General features: G+C 44.1%; 1 protein-coding gene across 1 annotated transcript in view; it reads right to left on the reverse strand.

Moving 5' to 3' along the window:
* LOC125446985 (ras-related C3 botulinum toxin substrate 1-like) overlaps nt 1-20,567 on the reverse strand; it is a 61,138-nt gene that overhangs the window by 20,263 nt on the left and 20,308 nt on the right. The window contains exons 2-3 of the mRNA XM_048521052.2: nt 6,342-6,413; nt 1,783-1,900 (exon numbers count right to left, since the gene is read on the reverse strand). Of these exons, the coding sequence (XP_048377009.1) occupies nt 1,783-1,900; nt 6,342-6,413 (190 nt within the window). The remainder of the gene's footprint in view (nt 1-1,782; nt 1,901-6,341; nt 6,414-20,567) is intronic.

Raw genomic sequence — 20,567 nt, forward strand, 5'->3', positions numbered from 1 at the left:
ATCTCTATCCATTCCAGCATGCACACCTGCTCTTCAAAGGTTTCATTCACTACAAAGTTCGTTTCTTTCGTAAAGACAGAAGCAAAAAACTCATTTAGGGCTTCCCCTACCTCCTCAGACTCCACACACAAGTTCCCTATGGTATCCCTGATCGGCCCTACTCTTTCTTTGACCATTCTCTTATTCCTCACAAGTGTAAAATGCCTTTGTGTTCTCCCTAATCCATTCGGCCAAGACTTTCTCGTGCCCCCTCCTGGCTCTCCTCAGACCATTTTTGAGCTCCTTCCTCGCCTGCCTGTAATCCTCTAGAGCTGAGCTTGACCCTAGCTTCCTCCACCTTACGTAAGCTACCTTCTTCCTTTTGACGAGAAGCTCCACCGCTCTTGTCATCCAAGGTTCCTTTATCTTACCCCTTCTTGCCTGTCTCAGAGGGACATATTTATTCACCGTGGGGAATTCTGGTCACCTCAGTATAGAAGGGATGTAATCGCACTGGAGGAAGTGTAAAGGAGCTTCACCAGGACGTTGCCTGGAATTTTAGCAATGGTTGTCGTCTTTGGAGCAGAGAACTTTGGTTGGGGAAGGGGAGGGGTTGGTGGACCTGATAGAGGTGTACAAAGGGCATAGACAGGGTAAATAGAAAGCAGTTCTTCCCTGTAGTTGAAAGGGACTGGATTAATTCAGGATATCTGGTTGCCACAGGCAATTTGTACTGAAGGGTCTGTTTCCATGCTGGACTTGTCTATGACTATGAAAGGTCAAGAACAGGAGGCACAATTTAAAAAGTGAAAGGCAGGAGGCTTAGAAAGGAGTTGAGGATTTCTTTCCCCCTCCACTTGGAAGGGGTGGGGAGGGTCTGGAAGGCACTGCCTCGGAGGACAGTTGAGGTAAAAAGCCTCTCAAACAAACATTTCAAAAATACTTGGACGTGCACTTGAAGTGTCATAACATTCAAGGTTATGGTGTGGGAAAGAGGGACTGGTGTAGGTCGTAATGTAGTTTCGCCAGTACAGACTCAATGGGCCAAAGGGCCACTTCTGTATGGTGTGATTCTCCCAGGCAGAATATAAACTAAGTACAGTTGTGAAGTGGAGGATTTTCACACCACACTGGTCGAAAAAAAAAGCAAGATTATTTTTGTTCTGAAAAGCAAGGTCGAGAAACAAGCACCAAAAGGAATGAGGTGTTCTTGTACATGAATCACTGAGTTAACAAGGTCGGTACATTCAGAGGCGACTGATTGAAACAAATAACACTCTTCGGGGGGTTTAACAGAGTAACTGCTGAGAAAATATTTCTCCTAGCTGGGGAATCTAGAACACAAGGTCAACAAGTGTCAGAATAACAATTGTCATAAAATTGGCTCACTGTGGGTCAGAGGAGGTGGCATTTATTAACTCAAAAGGTTTACCAATTTGTTGGCTATCTGCAGCCAAGGCTAAACCATAACCTTAGCGAATGGTGGAGAGTCTTGACGGCTCTCAAAGGCAGGATGACTGACTCCAAGATTTCTTAGATTCTTAAGTAATTCCAACAGGGAGTTAGTGAGAAACTTCTTTCACTAGAGAATGAGGAACTTGACACACATGGAGAAGTTGAGGTGAACAGCACAGACACACAAACATGAGGCTTGGTTTAAAAACAAAATAGAAACAAGATCAAGTTGATGAGATCAGATGAAAAAAAAACGAGAAGTCTCACTTGCAGCATGAACTGGTATAGAAGTTTTGGGCCAAATGGCCTGTTCGTGTGCTACATGCTACGAGTGTAAGGTTTACATACGGTCTGTGGGTAGGACAGTGGCCGGAGACGATCATAATCCTCTTGTCCAGCTGTATCCCATAGCCCCAGGTTCACCGGCTTACCATCGACCATCACGTTGGCAGAATAGTTATCGAATCTGTAAGGAGGGAGAGAACAACCAAACACTGCAGCAGGGTGGGGTTGGGAATAGTGAAGCAATCAGACTCATTATCAAGGGGTAGGGGAAAGGGTAGCTCAGTTGGCCGGACAGCTGGCTTGCGACACAACAAGTTGGGACCAATTCCTGCATTGGCTGAGGTCACCATTAAAGGACTCTCCTCCTCACCCTCTCCCCTCGCCCAAGGCATATTAACCCTCAGGATAAACCACCATTTATCTCCTCTCTACCAGGAGATCAGCCCCACCCATGGTCTGGTGAAACTATAGTTGCTGAAATGGAGGGGACTGGACTAACGCTCAGGAGAGAAGAGTTCGATCCCAGCCCAGTAGTTGGGGATATTAACAAATCTGGAATAAACCACTCACCTCATTTAGCAAAACAACTTCCAGATACTCATCCGTTTCACTAATTCCACTCTTTGTCTAACCCAGACCTTCTACTGCTTCCTCTAGGCATTCACCTAGCCTTGTGCTGAACACATCTTTGTTATTTTCCTCCATCACAGAAAGTTCTCAATTCTCACCACTCCTCCTGGTTAAGAGGTTTTGTCTAACTCCCTGTTGGATCTACATTAAAGAGAGCAGGAGCTTCAGTAGAGTGTTTCAAGGATGGATATCTGTCCTCCTTACTCAGAGTCTGACAGATAGGTTAACCCGACCCTACTGTGTCTTCAAATCTACAGCAATAGGATTCTTAGCTGCACCGCCACCCCCATCCCAAAAGTGGCCTAGCAAGTCAGTAAATGTGAGCGCAATTGGGGGTGAACAGTAAGTGCTGGTGAAGGACATACTGGCCCTGGACCATGTCCAGTGGAGATTCACACGGATGATCCCTGGAATGGTAGGTTTAAGGTACGATGAATGGTTGAGGACCCTGGGATTGTATTCATTAGAGTTTAGAAGGTCGAGGGGAGATCTAATAGAAACTTACAAGATAATGTATGGTTTAGAAGGGGTGGACGCTCGGAAGTTGTTTCCGTTAGGCGGGGAGACTAGGACCCGTGGGCACAGCCTTAAAATTAGAGGGGGTAAATTTAAAACAGAAATGAGAAGACATTTCTTCAGCCAGAGAGTGGTGGGCTTGTGGAATTCATTACCATGGAGTGCAGTTGAGGCCGGGACGTTAAATGTTTTCAAAGGCAGAGACTGATAAATTCTTGATCTCAAGGAATTAAAGGCCACGGGGAGAGTGTGGGTAAGTGGAGCTGAAATGCCCATCAGCCATGATGAAATGGCGGGGTGGACTCAATGGGCCAACTGGCCTTACTTCCACTCCTATGTCTTATGGTCTTAATAGCCCAGGTCCTGACAATAAATAAAAACAGTATCTGTTATGGAAAGTACACTTACTGCACCCAACAGTGGACACTTGTTTAAAGAAAAAGTAGCCTTTTTGTTAAAGGAAGGGTAATTATTCCCATTGCAAAAGATTGTTACTGCGATGATTATGACCCTGGATGAACAGATATCCTTGAATACTGCTGAAGTTACTGGGAAAGCTCAACAGGTCTGGAAGCATCTGTGAAGAAAACAAAAATTGAGTTAACATTCCAGGTCTGGTGACCCTTCCGCAGGAAGTTAACTCTGTTCTTTTCCTCACAGATGCTGCCAACCTTTTCCAGCAACTTCTGTTTTTGTCTCTGGTTTAGAGCATCTGCAGTTCTTTTGTTTTTTTTTAAATTTTAAAAGCCCAGTGTCTTTGTTCTGGGACTAGGCATCCTCCCACCAGCAGTTACTGGGTCACAATATGACCCAGGAGATCACAAACAAACAATGATCAAGCCAAATAAAGCAGGCATTTTGGACAATTTACTGGGTGATCAAAAAGAAAAGCAACAACAATTAGATGATTGTAAAGCATTCGTGGACAACAAAAGACCCAGTGCTGAGCAATGGGAAAAAATTTTTTAAAAAAAATCACAAAAGAAAGAAGTTCTTCAGCAACAGAAACCAACAGTATTTTTGATAAAGTGTGGAGCTGGATGAACACAGCAAGCCGAGCAGCATCTTAAGAGCACAAAAGCTGACGTTTCGGTCCTAGACCCTTCATCAGATCTAGGCCCGAAACGTCAGCTTTTGTGCTCTTAAGATGCTGCTTGGCCTGCTGTGTTCATCCATCTCCACACTTTTGTTATCTCAGATTCTCCAGCATCTGCAGTTCCCATTATCTCCTCTCCCAATAGTATCTTTGTCTTTAAGAGAAAGGGGAAACTTGCTTGGTGCACTGGCTGACTGCAGCCAATCGGTACGGTTACGATATTCTAGGCCAGTTACTGGTCAAAGGCCAAAATGGTCCCACATCAGGAACACCGCAAGACCACAAGATATAGGAGCTGAATTAGGCCATTCAGCCCATCCATGGCTGATATGTTTCTCAAATCCATTATCTTGCCTTCTCCCTTGTAACCTTCGATCCCCTTACTTATCAAGGATCTACCCATCTCCCATTTATAATCTACAAAATGGAACTAACATCAGCTTGCCTTTAGAACCCAGCATTTAAATTAACCTGTTCAGACACATTATGACGTGTCTGGGGCAAGTAAGGCGCGAATCGAGGCCTTTTGGCCCGGAGATAAGGACATTCCCGCTGCACTAGAGATAAGCTCAGAATTAGGAGACATGTCTTCACCCAGGGAACGGTGAGCCCTGTGGGATTCTCTCCCACAGAAAGCAGCCAAGGCCAAAATAGTGAACGTTTTCAAAAAGGAGGAAATAGATCCACTTAACTCCAAGGGGTATGGAGACTATGTATAGGCAGTGTATGGAGCTGGATCAAACACGGAGAACACTGGAGAAACTCAGAACTGTCAGCATCCACGCAGAGATGGTTAGAGATTTCAAATCTGAAGGAAATTAGGTGATCAGCCTTGATCATGTTGAATGGCAGAGTAGGACTGAAGGGCCAAATAGCCTACTCCTGTTCCTATTTTCTAGGTTTCAGTATTTCAAGATCCTCAGGCCCCGCATTGTGGGTGAGGCAGTTCTCAACATTAGAGATAATGGGAACTGCAGAATCCAAGATAACAAAGTGTGAAGCTGCATGAACACAGCAGGCCAAGCAGCATCTCAGCAGCACAAAAGCTTTTGTGCTGCTGAGATGCTGCTTGGCCTGCCAGTTCTCAACATTAGCTCACCAGACTTCAAGACAAGATGACCACATCACTCTAGCAACCCAAGCACAGTAACAGCAGCTGGTGAAATGTGCTTCAGTTAGGGGCTTGGTGGGAACAAGATGTGTAAACGCTGCTTACAGTACTTCCCAATCCTTACTACAACCTCACCATGCTGTCCTGTCTCCAGGTAGCGGCTTAATAAGACATTTCTCTCTCTCAAACAGTGTTACCATTGAACATTGTGATCAAATGACACCTTAACACTTGGCAGCATTATCTGATGCTAAATAAATAGAGGGGTATTAGGATGGATGGCCAAAAGCTTGATCGAAGCACTGACTGTTCGGAACGTCTTGTCGAGGGAGGAAAGGAGAGATAATGGGAACTGCAGATGCTGGAGAATTCCAAGATAATAAAATGTGAGGCTGGATGAAACACAGCAGGCCAAGCAGCATCTCAGGAGCACAAAAGCTGATGTTTCGGGCCTAGACCCTTCATCAGAGGGAGGAAAGGAGGACAGGTTTAAGCAAGAGAATCCCAGAGCTTAGGATAAGACTCAGCCGCCACTGGTGGAAATATTTAAAACCAGGCATGCTCAAGGAGACCAGACTCAAACAAATACCTCAGGAGTTGTGGGGCTGGAGGTATAGAGGGGCAAGGCCACGGCAAGATTGGAAAACAAAAGGGCAAGAAGTTTAAAAACGAGGCCACAGTTCAACTCGGGGCCAATCCAGATCAGTGAGCACAGGGGAGCTAGGCAGGTGCTTGTGCGAGCATACAGAAGATTTCAGTTTACAGAATACAGACAGAAGTGTGTGTGCTGGAACTGTCAACTCTGAGGAGGGAACAAAGGTGCAGCAGAAGCATTTGACAATACGGGGTCTCATTATTCAGGGCTGGTCAAATGATAATGCAGGTAGAAATTAGTTCTGTCCGGATTTTCTTGCCACTAGAGATTCTCCAGGTGTAGGGAAGTTTAGGACTGGCAGTATACTTTGGGTGGAGAACACAGTGTAAAACTAGAATGCAGAAGCTAGGGCAGAGCACAGACGTATGGCCACCGGGGAGGTCTGGTCCGTTGTTGCAAATTCTATGCAGTACTGCTTATTTGGAAAGTGACACTATTGCCACAAATGAGCAAAGATGGGTGTCAATCAATCACCAAAACTTATGTGCTTGGAGGACTAAATTCAAAATGGATGTAGGCAAGACACAGTGGAGTTTAGTCAGAGGACCATTGCGGAGCAAACCCCAAAATCCTAAAAGGGAACAAAATATCTACATCACTTCTAAGGTACTCACACAGTCGGGATGTATTCTCCAGGAAAGGCATTTGTCGTGTAGCTGATCAGCAGGCAGGTTTTACCAACAGCTCTGTGACAGAAGAAACAGACACAGATGAATAGCCAATGACAAATCATCCCTGTTTAAATCATGCTGCGTATACAAGTCCAACATTACAACAGCGACTACGTTCAACAGTACGCGATTGCAAAGTGCTTTGGGGCAAGTACTGGCTCATGGTAGGTGCTACAGAAATGCAAGTTGTTTGAAAATTATGAAAGTAGGATATCTGAACCAGACAAATGCAGAAACAGAGTCAGAAATGACTCGAAAAAGATGGGATTATGGTCTTTTAAACCGAAATGTGCACACAAGCACATCCCTATGACCCTCAGCCCCTTTTTATCACATTAAACAAACAAACAAAACATGGCTTGTACTTCATTCCAGTGCTTTTTGTTTTTAAATCCACATTTCTATTCCCAATTGCTTGAATTCAAGTAATAGCTCAAAACTAGCAGACTAGTAACAAGATTCCCAAAACATACAGCAATTAGACCATTCACACTGGTGCAAGGCTTCAATTATGAAGAAAACCCAAGAATGGACAGATTACCCTAACCGATCCAAATCATATCCAAGCTTTGCAAGCACACACGTGGACTAAAGCTCAAATCACAAACAGTTCAAGAACAAGCCCAACCTGTTAAAAGGAAGTGGAGGAATTTAGGAATAAGACAAGGCTCAATGAGGTTAAGAACAAAGAGGCAAACTTATTGAAATATTAAAAAAAAGTTTTAGGGGCCTGGCAGGATAGATGCAGAAAGGTTGTTTCCCCTCAAGAGTGTACCCAAGTGCATGCACTATCTCGGAGCAAGTGGCCTCCCATTTACGACAGAGATGAGGGGGAAGGGTTTCCCCCCCGATTGGATAGTAAGTTGGACAAAATTCTTCCCGGCCGAGAACTGTCGAAGCTGGTCATTAAGAATATTCAAGGCCCCCAGGTAGCTTTTTCTTTAAAAAAAAGGGAATCATGGGGGAAAAATGCAGGAAAGTGGAATGAGGATTGTCACATCAGCCATGAAAGTGGTTTACCAGTTCACCTTCACCAGGTTCCATTTTAATCAACCAACAAGAATGGCACGGTGCCTCAGTGGTTAGCACGGCTGCCTCACAGCACCAAAGGACCTGGGTTCGATTCTGACCTCAGGTGACTGTCTGTGCAGAGTTCGCATATTCTCCCCGTGTGGGTTTCCTCCAGATGCTCTGGTTTCCTCCCACAGTCCAAAGATGTGCAGGCCAGGTGGATTGGCCATTGGAAATTACTGATAGTCTCTAGTTAGTTGAGTTAGCCATGGGAAATACAAGGATAGGGCTGGGTTTGGATGGGACGTCCTTCAGAGGGTCAGTTCAGACTCGATGGGCTAAATGGCCTGCTTCTGCACTGTAAAGGACTTTAATTTAAAAAATGTCTCACGTTTGATAGAGATGAAGTAACTTCATCGAGACAGGCTGTTTCAGCAATCTTATCAAATAAAGAAAACCTTTTTCTGAAATTTGAGAATGCTCAACAGCTCTCTTCAGGAAGCACAGTGTTGCATGTGTGTCTGTGCATGCACATCTCTAGTACTTCCTCACAATGCCCCTGAACAGGCTGATTTCGATTTAATAAAAAGGTGATGTCCTTTTGTGGACCCCCGCCAGCAAAGGAGAAAGGACAGAGTCTCTTCATCATGCTTTCAGTCATCTTCAACTCATCAGGAAAAGCAATGCACACTCCTAACAACCTTACAAACCTCATTATTCTACTCAAACTGAATTACAATCCTGTAAGAACAGCCACAGTAGTTATAGCTCACTGCCATATATTTGCAATCCACTTACTCACAAGTACATATTATCACAGATCAGCAACAACTTTCACATGTTTGGTGGTACCACTTTGAAACTGCTGGCCTATTTAGCATTGCAATTGCTTGCACCTTATCAGTAACAGAACTGACTCTCTTTCGAGGCTCTCTCTCTCTCCATTACACAGATTAATCTTGCTGCTAAAGCCAGCACGCGTTAGATGATCTGGTTTTCACACCTAAACAGAAACTGCTCATCACACTGACTGCAAAAAAAATTGCTCAAGCACCTAATGAGGTGAATGACATGGGCACGCCACAGAATTGCTGTGTTCCAATTTTCACATTTGGACGGTGATATTGAAGAACAAAATTGCTCATGGCCTCCATTCGCCAAAATCTTCATGGTTTTCTGACTCCACCGCTACCCGCTTGCCACTTTTCCAGTCTCTGGACTGGTTAAAAAGCTGTTTGCCATCAGCACTTCCGATTCTAAAGAATAGTCATTTAACCCCCTCCCGCACTGAAGCTTTAACATGATCTTCTCTCCCAGCTTACGTTCTCTTATTTCAGATTCCCAGCAACCACAGTATTTTGCTTATCACCAACTTACTGCCCTCATCCTTTTCAGAATCAGAATGGCAGGCCAGTTGTAATCATGAACAGAGTACCACCTCCCCTTGCCTTCCCTTCATGATGCTTCATACCAGGCCTTTCAGATGCTGCCAGGCTTAGCTCTTCCATTGTTTTGACTCTACTCCCCAAATGATAACTGAAGCAATTGCAAAATGCAATTTTCCCAATTGTCCCATGCAAAAAGTGACCCAAAAAATGCAACCTTGCTTTTTTTAAAAAACTAAGTCCAAAGAAAAGTAAAAAAAAACAAAAAAGAGGTATTTAGCTTGCTTTTGTGTCTGTTGGCACTGGTCGACACTTTAGGGGTGTGGAAGTAAGGAGGAGAATTAATCCTCAGGGACCTCATACAGGAGATCACGGCAAAGTTCAAGTTAACATTGAAGATTTTTTTGTTAAGTTTGGCTGAAGCGAGAGAGATGTGGCTGCAATTTTAGCAAGATCAAAAAATTGGTCGTCACTTGTCTGTGATCACAGGAGACAAGTCACCAGAAATTGCAATAACACAACGAACTGACAGATTTGACAGTATCATTCAGTCCGGTACAATTCCACATTATTTACAATGAATCACCACTTGATGAGATGTTTTAGATGACACGAGTGCTGGAAGTATAAAGAGAAAGGACAGTTGGGCCAGAGAGGACCTCAAAATGTCAGTTTAAATGAGGACCCATGGGAAAAATTCACCAATTGATGAACTGTTTTTCCAGAATAGAGAAAGATCCGGGGGTTTGACATTAAAATGAGGGAAAAAAATATTTTTTGACAGGCACATTGGACAATTTGAACAAAGCATGTTCTTGAGGTCTCATGTGCCCAAGTACAGAGCTGGTCATACGCAGAATGAGGAGGAGCAGACCTTTCAACACCTTGAGGCTGCTCTGCCATTTGAGAAGAGCATGGTTCATTTGAGTATGGCCTCTATGTGCCTACCCACCTACTCATTGTAGGGATTCTATGATTCAATGTGGGAAGAGGCCATTCAGCCCATCAGGTCTTCATTCATCGACACTCAAAAGAGCATCCCAAACCCCACCATATCCCCATATTCCTGCATTTCCCATGGCTAACCCACCGATCCTGCACAATCCTGTCCGCTTTGGGCAATTTCCCATGGGTAATCCACCTAACCTACACATCTTTGGGCTGTGGTGAGAAACCCACACAGACACGGGGAGAATTTGCAAGATCCAAACAGACAGTCGCCCGCGGGTGGAATCGAACATGGGTCCCTGGTGCTGTGAGGCAGCAGGGCTAACCACTGAGCCACTATATTACCCACTCTCTGACTCCCCAGTCATTTCGCTCAGCCCTAAAACTATTCAGTGATCCTGCTCGCCAGTGGAAAGAGTTCCAGAGATCAACAACCCTTTGACTAGCACATGAGCCAGGAGCACGAGTCAGCCAGTCCTTGAGCCTGCTCTTCTATTTAGATCAGATACAAACAATTACAAAATCCACATCCCCACCTATCTGGATTAATCTTTTATTCCATTGCTAAACAAGAATCTACCTACCACTGTCTTAAAAATTTTTCAAAGGACTCTTCACAAAAAGCAGGAAGAAGCAATGTTCCAAAAACTCATGATCCTCAGAGGAAGAGGTACTACCTCCTTTGTTTTAAATGAGCAGCCCCTCCTTTTTAAAAGAGCAATCCACTTAGTTCTAGTTTCTCCCAAAACAGTAAACCTCATCTCCACATTTCCTTGGTCCAGAGCCCTCAGCACCTTATAATGGTTCAATCAAGTTGCCACTTACTTCAGGAGAATAAAGCCTACATTGTCCATCCTATCCTAAAGGAAACCTGCTGCTAATCCCAGACAACATTCTAGCAAAAACCCAAAGCACTGTGGACGCTCTAAATCAGAAACAGAAATTGCTGAAAAAGCTCAAGTCTGGCAGCATCTGATGAGAGAAATCAGAGTTAATGTTTTGGGTCCTAGAACCTCTTTTCAGAAGACAGAGGATGGGTTACTCTACCCTAAAACGTGGACTCTGATTTTTCTCCACAGACACTGCCAGACCTGCTGACATTTTCCAGCAATTTCGGTTTTTGAATAGTCTGGTAAACCTGCCCTGAATGTTTTCTAATATATTTACACCCTTCCTTTAATAATATGCTAGTACTGTGCACAGTGCTGATTGTGGTCTCACCAGTGCTCTGTATAACTGAGGCATAACCTTCTCACTTTCGTATTAGATTCCCCTCTTGATAAATTATAACATTCCATTAGCTTTCCTTATTACTTGCGGCGTCTGCATACTAACCCTCTGCAACTTACGTACTATGTCACCCAGATCCCTCTGCACTGCGAGCGTTCTGTGATAGGGTTTGGGGAATTCACACCACCCTTCATGTAAATCGAAAAAGGAACAGGAACACATTTGCTGCCCTGCCTCGATTTGGGTCAGATGCCACGATAAATTGTCAACCAAAAAGTTTATAGACCACAGGTTGCCTGCATCACAGAAAAGGAGTAGTCCTCTCCACGCTGATGCAGCAAATAAATGCCAACCGCAACATCCTGTTACAACATAGACTGGAGAATCATGAGTCATATACATCCAAAAATCTTCATTAGCCTTGGACATTTTAGGCTGCCCCACAGAGTAAAGGTGATAGGCAATGGTGTTGCAAACAAAAACAAAGGCTTAAGTTACAAAAAAAGTAGAGGATGCAAACAGCATAATGACAGACTTAACGTGACACAAGGCTCATCCCACAGTACAGCATCATGTGAGACATATCAAGATACAGAATACAAAAAGGATGCAGAGTCTGCAGTCTTCCATCTTCCAGGCTCAGTTCAATCATTTTAGATCATAGCCACTGCCATCATTCATCCTCCCTCCCACTCCAGAACCCCCTAGACCTTTGTCAATAATTTTGCTCTCCTCCACACCCTCACCCACCATTTAGTTCCATCGCTATCTTTTTGCCTTGAGCCAACATCCATTTCTCCCAGCCTTACAGTCAGTCCTATGTTTTGTTATTCCATCTTGCGATTTCACCGATCATGTTAGTTTAGAGCATATAGTACGATATAACATCTTTGGCACACAATGGCACAAATCTGCCTCCAGTAGGAGGTTTTACCTGAAGTGGGCTGTCTATGTGGAGTTTGAACATTCTCCCTGTGTCTGTGTGGCTTTCCTCCCACAGTCTACAGGTGTGCACGTTAGGGTGGACTGGCCATGCTAAATTGCCCATCGTGTTCAGGGGTGGGGAGGGGTAAGGGTCCTCTTTGGAAGGTCAGTGTGGACTAAATGGCGTGCCTCCACACCACAGGGATTCCATGATTCTTTGCTGGCCACACAAGGTCATTTGCACACTGATGTTCTCATTCATTCACTGACTGAAAAGTTTCTACTTTTGCTGGTACTCCTTTCAGATAATTTATTGCTTTCTACGACAGGGAAGGTAACAGTTTACTCCTTGGCTGATAGGGGACTTGCACAGAAAGGGGAGGGGATAATTGCTAACGGTGACCACTCACTTTTCTTGCACATACACATGGGACAGTGCACAGGGGAGGGGGGCACGTGAGCAGATGAGACAAAGAAAACCGCAGCCTTCATTTTTGGGGATTGGGGTTGGTGGACGGTGAGCAAAGATAGAGACCAGCAGTGTCACTCCAAAGCCCAGCTAGTTACTATTTGCAATTCAATCTCTAACCGAGCTTTGCAATGTAATAGCAGAGGCGGCTTTATGTCAGCTAAGTTTTTGTTTGGTACAACTTAGCAACAGGATTAAAATATTATTATCAGTTGGTGTTTAAAAGTATGCAGGAATAAAGACAGATACCACAACTTCCAGTTGTAACATTTGCTCAGGGCGGACCTGTCATTAATCCTGCAAGATGCATACAAGCTAATTTTCAAGAACAATTGAGGCATTAAGCTCAAAATTAAACTGCTATCCTGCTTAAGAGGAAAATGTTTTAAACACAGTAATTGGAACACAACAGTGTCAGACCAGAGAAGAGGTCAGTTCAGAGGGTGTAGTACATACATTATGCAGTGATGGTAAATGGATTCAGGTCCTGGAAAACTCTCAGGAAACTTTGTTATTACAGCGAGATATCTGCTGAAACAGGAAGGCAAGTTGGGAAACAGAGGGTCAAGCCCAGTCACGCAAAGATAACTTTGATCTGGGAATACTGTCATTGTTACCTCCCCTGCCACAGAAAGCAGTAAATTATCTGAAAGGAAAGGTTTATTACAGAACTTTCCACTTCATGGGCACTGGTGTTCAAGATTTGTTTTCAGAAGTTAAACAGCTTGTTGGAGAACAGTGTACAGGCTTGTACAAGGTCATCCCCAGTCACACCACTGGGTTAGATTTTTAAGCAAAGAAAATGCGAAGAGCACCACTCTCCCTTTGTTTGTGGAAATTCGTTCCCCCAATATATACCTCTTCAGGCAAATTTGCAATGGTTCACCCAAATGGAGAAGATTACTCGAAACATTTAGTACTGAAAAGAGGTCTACTCAAAAACATCACTAAGAGGAAAGTCCAACAAGCTGTTTAACTTCTGAAAACAAGCAGCAAAAGAGAAACAACATGAGCAGAAACTGCTGGAAAAGCTCAGCGGGCATGGCAGCATCTGCGGAAAGGTCACCAGATCCAAAACATTAACTCTGATTTCTCTCCACCGATGCGACCAGACCTGCTGAGCTTTCCAGCGATTTCTGCTCATGTTTCTCATTCCCAGCATCTGCAGTTCTTTCAGTTTTTACAAAGGGGTTGTGTCAAGGATTAGGTTTTTTGGGGGGGGGGGGGGGGTAGGGTGGAGGGAAGGAAGGGAAAGTACATCAGAATGGAGGACAGAGGTCATGCTCCAAAAAGTGTGGAACTCCCTGATTAGAATCTCAGAGGCTGTAAAGTTCCAAAGCTGAAAGAGAGTGGTGTTGCTCCTCAAGCTGCTGTCAGGCCACATTGGGACACCATCAGGCCGAACTCAGAAGCATTAGCATTGCAGCAAGCTGGGTTTTTTTGAAATTCCAAAAAAAACTGGCAAGTCATGGCTGTTCTTACGGACACAGTGGAACTGCTCACTCTGTTTGGGTTTGGTCTCACCAAATGTATGAGGAGGAGGTGGCCATTTTGTGAGCAGCAAATTGGATTTAGCTATGTCTTCCAATTTATAAATGGACATAGTGTTTCTGGGAGTGTTTAGCCACATCATCTCTCTGTCAAGTATCTTCTCTAATTTAGTATCAAGGCACAGGCCACTAAGTATTAAAAGCAGTAATCCAATTTCCTGCATTGTCTGGAGGCTACAGCTTTCTTCACTCAGACATTGCTCAAGATGACACATTTCCTATTTCTTGTTAAGAGCAACTTCTTAAATCCATTTGGGTGTTCTGCCGAAAGTTCAGTTTAAAAAGGGTTCTACTAACAGAGTCAGAGCGAGTTTGCCATTGTCGAATGCTTTAGGCAATTCTACTAGGCCAAAAATACTCAGGAGAGCTCCATTCAACTTTGGACGAGAGACGACTAAAGGGAGCACAGCAGGTGAAAGGAGATTTAATGGCAGAGTTTAAAAGCTGAGGTGTGTTCATGAGGCTAAGCAAACTAATTCCAGTGGTGGAAACGTCAGTGACCGTAGTATACTGATTTGAGATAAATGGCTAACGAGGCAAAGCCACTTTAAGCACAATGAGGTGTTATCCTCAAACAAACAAACATTCATGCATATAATGTAGATGAGACAACAAAATAGGTATTTATACAACTACAGATCAAGAATGAATGAACATTTCGTATGTGCGCACAAAACAAAGGAACAGTAAGTTTATATTAAAATTATTTATTGTAAAAACATTGCAATATCATTTAGAGACACTGGGCTGCAAGGTCTAATGGTCTATAGTACAAAGACAGCATAAGAAATAGTCGGAGAAGGCCATTCAATCTGCTCCTCCAATCACTAAGATGATGGCTGATCTTCTAATTCAACCGCATTTTGTCCACACAATCCATGTCCCTGGATGTTTTTAATGTGCAGAAATTAATCAGTGTCTCAAACACACAGTCAATAAATGAGCTTCCTCAACACTTTGGGGCAGGGAATTCCAAAAAGATTAGCTCCTCACTGGGTGAAAAATTTTTTTTAAACTCAGTCTTAAACGGTCTGATGCTTATTTTTGTACTAGAACCTGCTGGTCACTGTCACACGTCCCCTGCGCAACCCCCACCCCCCAACCTTTCCCGTACCTATCCCATAAATCCCTCAAACATGTGCAAGCTTGACCTAGAGCAGGGAGACACAGTGGCTCAGTGGTTAGCACTGCAGCCTCACAGCACCAGGGACCCAGGTTCAATTCCACCCTTGTTTGACTGTCTGTGTAGAGTTTGCACATTCTCCCTGTTTCCGAGACACTTTCCTCCAGGTGCTCCAGTTTCCTCCCACAGTCCTAAGATGTGCAAGTTAAGTAGATTGGCCATGCTAAATGCTTGGTTGTGGGGTTGGGTCTGGATGAGATGCTCTTTGGAGGGTCAGTGCAGAGGTGATGGGCTGAATGGCCTCTTTTTAGTGATTCTCACTCCAAACTCCAGTCAATAAAAAGGTCCAGTCTATTCATTCACTCAGCAGGACAAACCTTCCATCCCAGGAATGAGTCTGGCGAACCTAACTGGCACAGCCCTAAATGGAAAGTTTCTTCCTTCCTTGGACAAGGAGACCAAAACTGCACCAAATATTCCAGGTGTGGGCTCACCTCGATGCTGCATAATTCCAGTAAGATACCTTCACTCCTGTACTCAAATTTTCTTTTAATAAAAGACCAACATACCATTCAGCTTCCCTGATGCAGTTATATCATTGTGGTATCTCTGTGCATGTGTTGTTGCACATTAACAAGTCCCTCTATTCATTAAAATTTCAAACAGGGAGATGCTGCGAAGTTTTATTTCAGTTTGTCCTGCTATAAAGTAGATAACAGCACATTTCACCACATTGTATTCCATCTGCTAAATTTTTGCCCACTCAGTCTCAGAATACCCTTGAAGCATTTTGGCACTGTCCTCACAACACCCACCTTAGTTTTTTTTATCATCTGCAAGATTAGAATCCCTACAGTGTGGAAACAGGCCCTTCAGCCCAACAAGTCCACGCCGCCCCTTGAAGCATCCCACCCAGACCCATCCCCCTATAACCCACACGCCCCTGAACACGACAGGCAATTTAGTATGGCCAATCCACCTAGCCTGCACATCTTTGGACTGTGGGAGGAAACCTGAGCACCCGGAGGAAACCCACGCAGACACGGGGAGAATGTGCAAACTCCACACAGTCGCCCGAGGCGGGAATCGAACCCAGGTCCCTGGCGCTGTGAGGCTGCAGTGCTAACCACTGAGCCACCGTACCGCCCCTTTTTTAAGAGTGCAAATTGGAAATATTGCATTTAATTCCCACATCCAAGTCAACGGTACAGTTTGTGAATAGTTAGCGCCAAAGGACTCATCCTGGTGGCATCTGCTGCGATGTCACGTCCCCAGTCATCTCCTGGAATATTCAGAGGTGGTCCAGGTTGAAGGGTCGCTCACAATGGTCAATACTGTCACATCAGTCTTGGTTCAGAGATAGTAGGAACTGCAGATTCATGGATAAAAAGATGTGGAGCTGGATGAACACAGCAGGCCAAGCAGCATCAGAGAAGCAGGAAGGCTGATGTTTTGGGCCTAGACCTGAAGAAGGGTCTTGGCCCGAAATGTTAGGTTTCCTGCTCGGCCTGCTGTGATCATCCAGCTCTACACCTAGTTACATCAGCCTTGGTTAGGGGGAAGATCAATGGACAGCTTTTTTCAGTAACACTAGCAAAGACATGGGCCAAAACGGTTTCCTTCCTCACCATAAAATTCCAATTGACTGAAACCATATGCTACACCACGAGAGGCAACAGTTCAGTCCATTGTCCAGGCACCATCTTGGGTACAAAAATCAAGAAATGAGGTTTTCAGAAGTTCAATATGAAGTTCTCGATGTAGAAAAATAAAGAAGTGAAGTTAAACATTAAACATGACAGTCCTCCTTGAGCTATGGGCCTGCAGACGTTCCACATTGCTATGCTAACTCCTTAACTTGACCCTGTCATTGGCAAAGTGCAGTGATCCCAGAAGGTGACCAGCAGCAATAGTGGCTAGCTAGTCCGTCAGGTGGGCTTCATCCCAGTGCGCGGATGCGACAAAGTGCGGGAGGAGCGAGCCCTTGTGACGAAAGCCCAGCATAGAGCATCTGCAGGCCCACTGCTCAAGGAGGACTGTCATGTTTAACTTTTAGCTTCATTTCTTTATTTTTCTACATTGAGAACTTCATATTGAACTTCTAAAAACCCCATTTCATTTTTGTACCCAAGTACCTTTGTTACTAAGATGGCACCAGAAATGGGAACACTGTACACTTTTCAATGTACTCCTGTCCACACTGGCCCTCAGGGCATGCCACCCAGACCCATTCCCCGCTCCCGCTCCCCCCCCCCGCCCCCCAACCATAACCCACCTAATCTACGCATCCCTGAACACTACGGGCAATTTCCCATGGCCAACCCATCCAGCCTGCACATCTTTCGACTGTGGGAGAAAACCCACGCAGACACGGGGAGAATGTGAAAAATCCGCACAGACAGACTGTCACCCAAGGGTGGAATTGAACCTGGGTCCCTGACGCTGTGAGGCAGTGCCGAACACTGAGCCACCCTTAACTATAAAAAAATTCTAATCTTAATTCCACTGCCGTCTTGTTAAAAATTTGTCCTTTCTTGCTAAAAAGTGTGTGCAAAACCCTCGAAAAAAATGTTGTGAAGAACTGTCAGGTAGTGCCCGAGGTCAGTTGGCGGTGTATTATTTCTAAACCACACAGGGAATTTCTACACACACAGCTGTACCATTCTGTACAGCAAGTGCAGGTGTTGTGTTAACTTGGCAACTCTCCCCATTATTGAAGGTTTCATGAATTGTTATCACAGGCAAGAGAGCATGACATCTTGGCTCTGTTTCCCAAGCCTTATCTGAACTAACCAAACATCATTCTTTGAGCCAAGACATGGTCCCTCCCTCTCTCTGTAGCTGAGATTTACGAAAACAAAATTGAAGGTGGGGAGAAAGAACTAAGTAGCTTAACAACTGTAATTGCACATATTTGAAAACAATAAACATGCAAATCTTGGAGGTGTTGTTTCAAAACAACAAAACGCTCTCCACAGAACAGATTTTAAAAACAATACAATGCAGCGATCAATGCATCCATCAGGCTGGGTACAAGCTAACATTTTCTGTAAATTCCAACTTCAACACTCAAGAAGGCAAAAGGAAAGTCTAAAAGTGATTAACTGTTCTCTGGAGACTCTGAAGCGAACAAACAAGTCTCTGCATCATCAAAACCACATCCTGCCATCAGGAAATCTGTGCTTTAAAAGTAGAAGAAAGGTTGGAACTGCAAAACACAGCCAAAAGGTCAGAGAGCCACTCTATGCACCTTTTCTGATCAGAAATCCCTGTCTGGCTTTAGACAAGCAACCATGTGGATTTGTACAGGACTTTTAATAGAAAGGCCATCTCAAAGAGACACACAAATGCATACCTTCACTGAGACTAGGGTAACGAAAGGGCGCTTCCCTACATGTGTGGGACAGAGACTCATGGGCCAGCCTGGGTGACGATGACTTTTTTTCCTTCAAGGACCCCCAGTGTCTCACTCAGACACACGGCAAATTCAACATGCGTTTCGTGACACATTCCAACTGGTGTACAAAGTTCCCAGGCACACAAGGTTGGTGGGAAGGGCACTTGTGTCACCGAGCTAGAATCCCTGCTTTTGATCAGGAGGCCTAGGTACAAAGTCCCACCAGGTCCAGGAGTGTGTCTTAGTATTCCTGAACAGGCTGGTTTCAAAATATCTAGAAAGGTAAATGGTAAGAGTTCTAGTGGCACAAATGGTAGTGCCCTTACCCCCCGAACCAGGAGGCCTGGGGTTCAATAGCAAAAGTCTCTCTCTAAAAGGTAGGGGAGAATTCAAAACTAGGAGCATATTTTTAAAAGGCGAGAGGAGGAAGATTTTGAAAGGGCAAGAGGGACAACGTTTCTACACCAAAAAAAGGTTAGTAAGTGAAATAAGCTGCAAGGGGAAGTGATGGGTACAGTTACAACATTGAAAAGACATTTGGATAAGTACATGAACAGGAAAGGTTCAAAAGGGGTATGGGCCAAAAGCAGGCAGCTGGGATGAGTTTGGTTTGGGATTACAGTCGGCATGGACTAGTTGGACTGAAGGGTCTGTTTCCCTGCTGTATGAATCTATGAGCCTAAGTCCCACCTGATCCAGAGGTGTGTAACAACACCGGAGCAGGAGGATTTAAAACAAAAAAAAAATTGATGGGAGAAACGTTAGCCCAAGGGTCACTAGTTAGGATGCACTGTTTTAAAGCGGGGGATTGGAGTAAAAGTATTTTCACCGAGAGTGGTGGGCATCTGGAAAGGTAGTGGTAGTAATCCTCAAGATATTCCAAGATGAGCACTCAAAATGTCAGTGTGACAGGTCACACGTTAAATGCTGGTAAATGGGATTTTTAGATACTTGATAACCAGCATGGACACGATGGGCTGAAGGGCCTCTTTCCATATTCAAAAACTACTGCCAAATTAAGTTAAATCTCAGAATTAACTTTACAGGAAACTGAACAAGTGATTTTGGGCTTGAATTGTGCCAAAGTCTGTGTAGGTTAAAGTACAAAAACAATTAAAGTACATAAAACAAGTAAAATTTAGCAAATTTCCAAATTCAAAAAAAATTGGATGTATTTGGAAGGGTGATCCAAAAAGAGTAAAAACGTCACTGCTGAAAGTAGACTCTAAAAAATCAATTTGCTTTCATGGGCGATCGAGTCTACAGAACGTCACAGCTTCCGAATCCACTGGGTTTAAGAGGACAAAACACACTGACCAACAGGACTAGAAATCTCTCACGCACATGAAGCTCCAATTTGTAGCTTCATAGAACAGTATCATGGCTGGCCTCGTTTTAAAAACAAGGCACAGAAAAAGAGGGCAGGAAGATTTCCAGAAAGTATCAGGAATAGGAATCCTATCTAACGAACAATGCTACATCACAGGACTGGACATAAATTGGGTGAAGTGCCACCCATGGCCAAGCAGGGCGCAGTGTAATACATGCGATTTATATGAATCAATATGGTTCATTTTAAGAGTCTGGATTTTCAACTGGTGGCATGTGGGTTTTGGTTGTACATGAGGTGGCTCAACAGTTAACTTGTTGGTCTTCCTGAAGCCATGATGCCAAAGCAGTGTACAGAGAGTAGGTGAGAAAATACGATCCATCAAGCCACATTTGAGTCCGGGATTGGACTCGCCCAAAAGGTGACATCAGCTTGGACCAATACATGGTATTCTCTACCTCTAGCTGAGGAATGGCTACTTGTAAAATACACTGGCCATTTATGGCCGTGTACTCAGACACCAAACAAAAGCAGTGTAATTGTGTGGCACACACACAGTCTTACACTTTAACCAGAAGAATAAACAACAGAGAAAGAACACAGTTCCTCTACCAAAAGGAACACATGGCCAGTCAGTTTTGAAAAGGAATTCTAAGAGAGATGGAGAAAGGGTCATTTGTTACTATTTAGAAAGTGGAAACAACACAAAAGCCCAACAACTCAGCGCACTACACAGACATTTCCACATGCTTATTTCATCTAAACCCTATCGGCATATTCTTTCTTCCTTTCCATTTCTGTA

This window comes from Stegostoma tigrinum, chromosome 38 (genome assembly GCF_030684315.1).
Source record: "Stegostoma tigrinum isolate sSteTig4 chromosome 38, sSteTig4.hap1, whole genome shotgun sequence".
In the NCBI taxonomy this organism is placed as follows: Eukaryota; Metazoa; Chordata; class Chondrichthyes; order Orectolobiformes; family Stegostomatidae; genus Stegostoma; species Stegostoma tigrinum.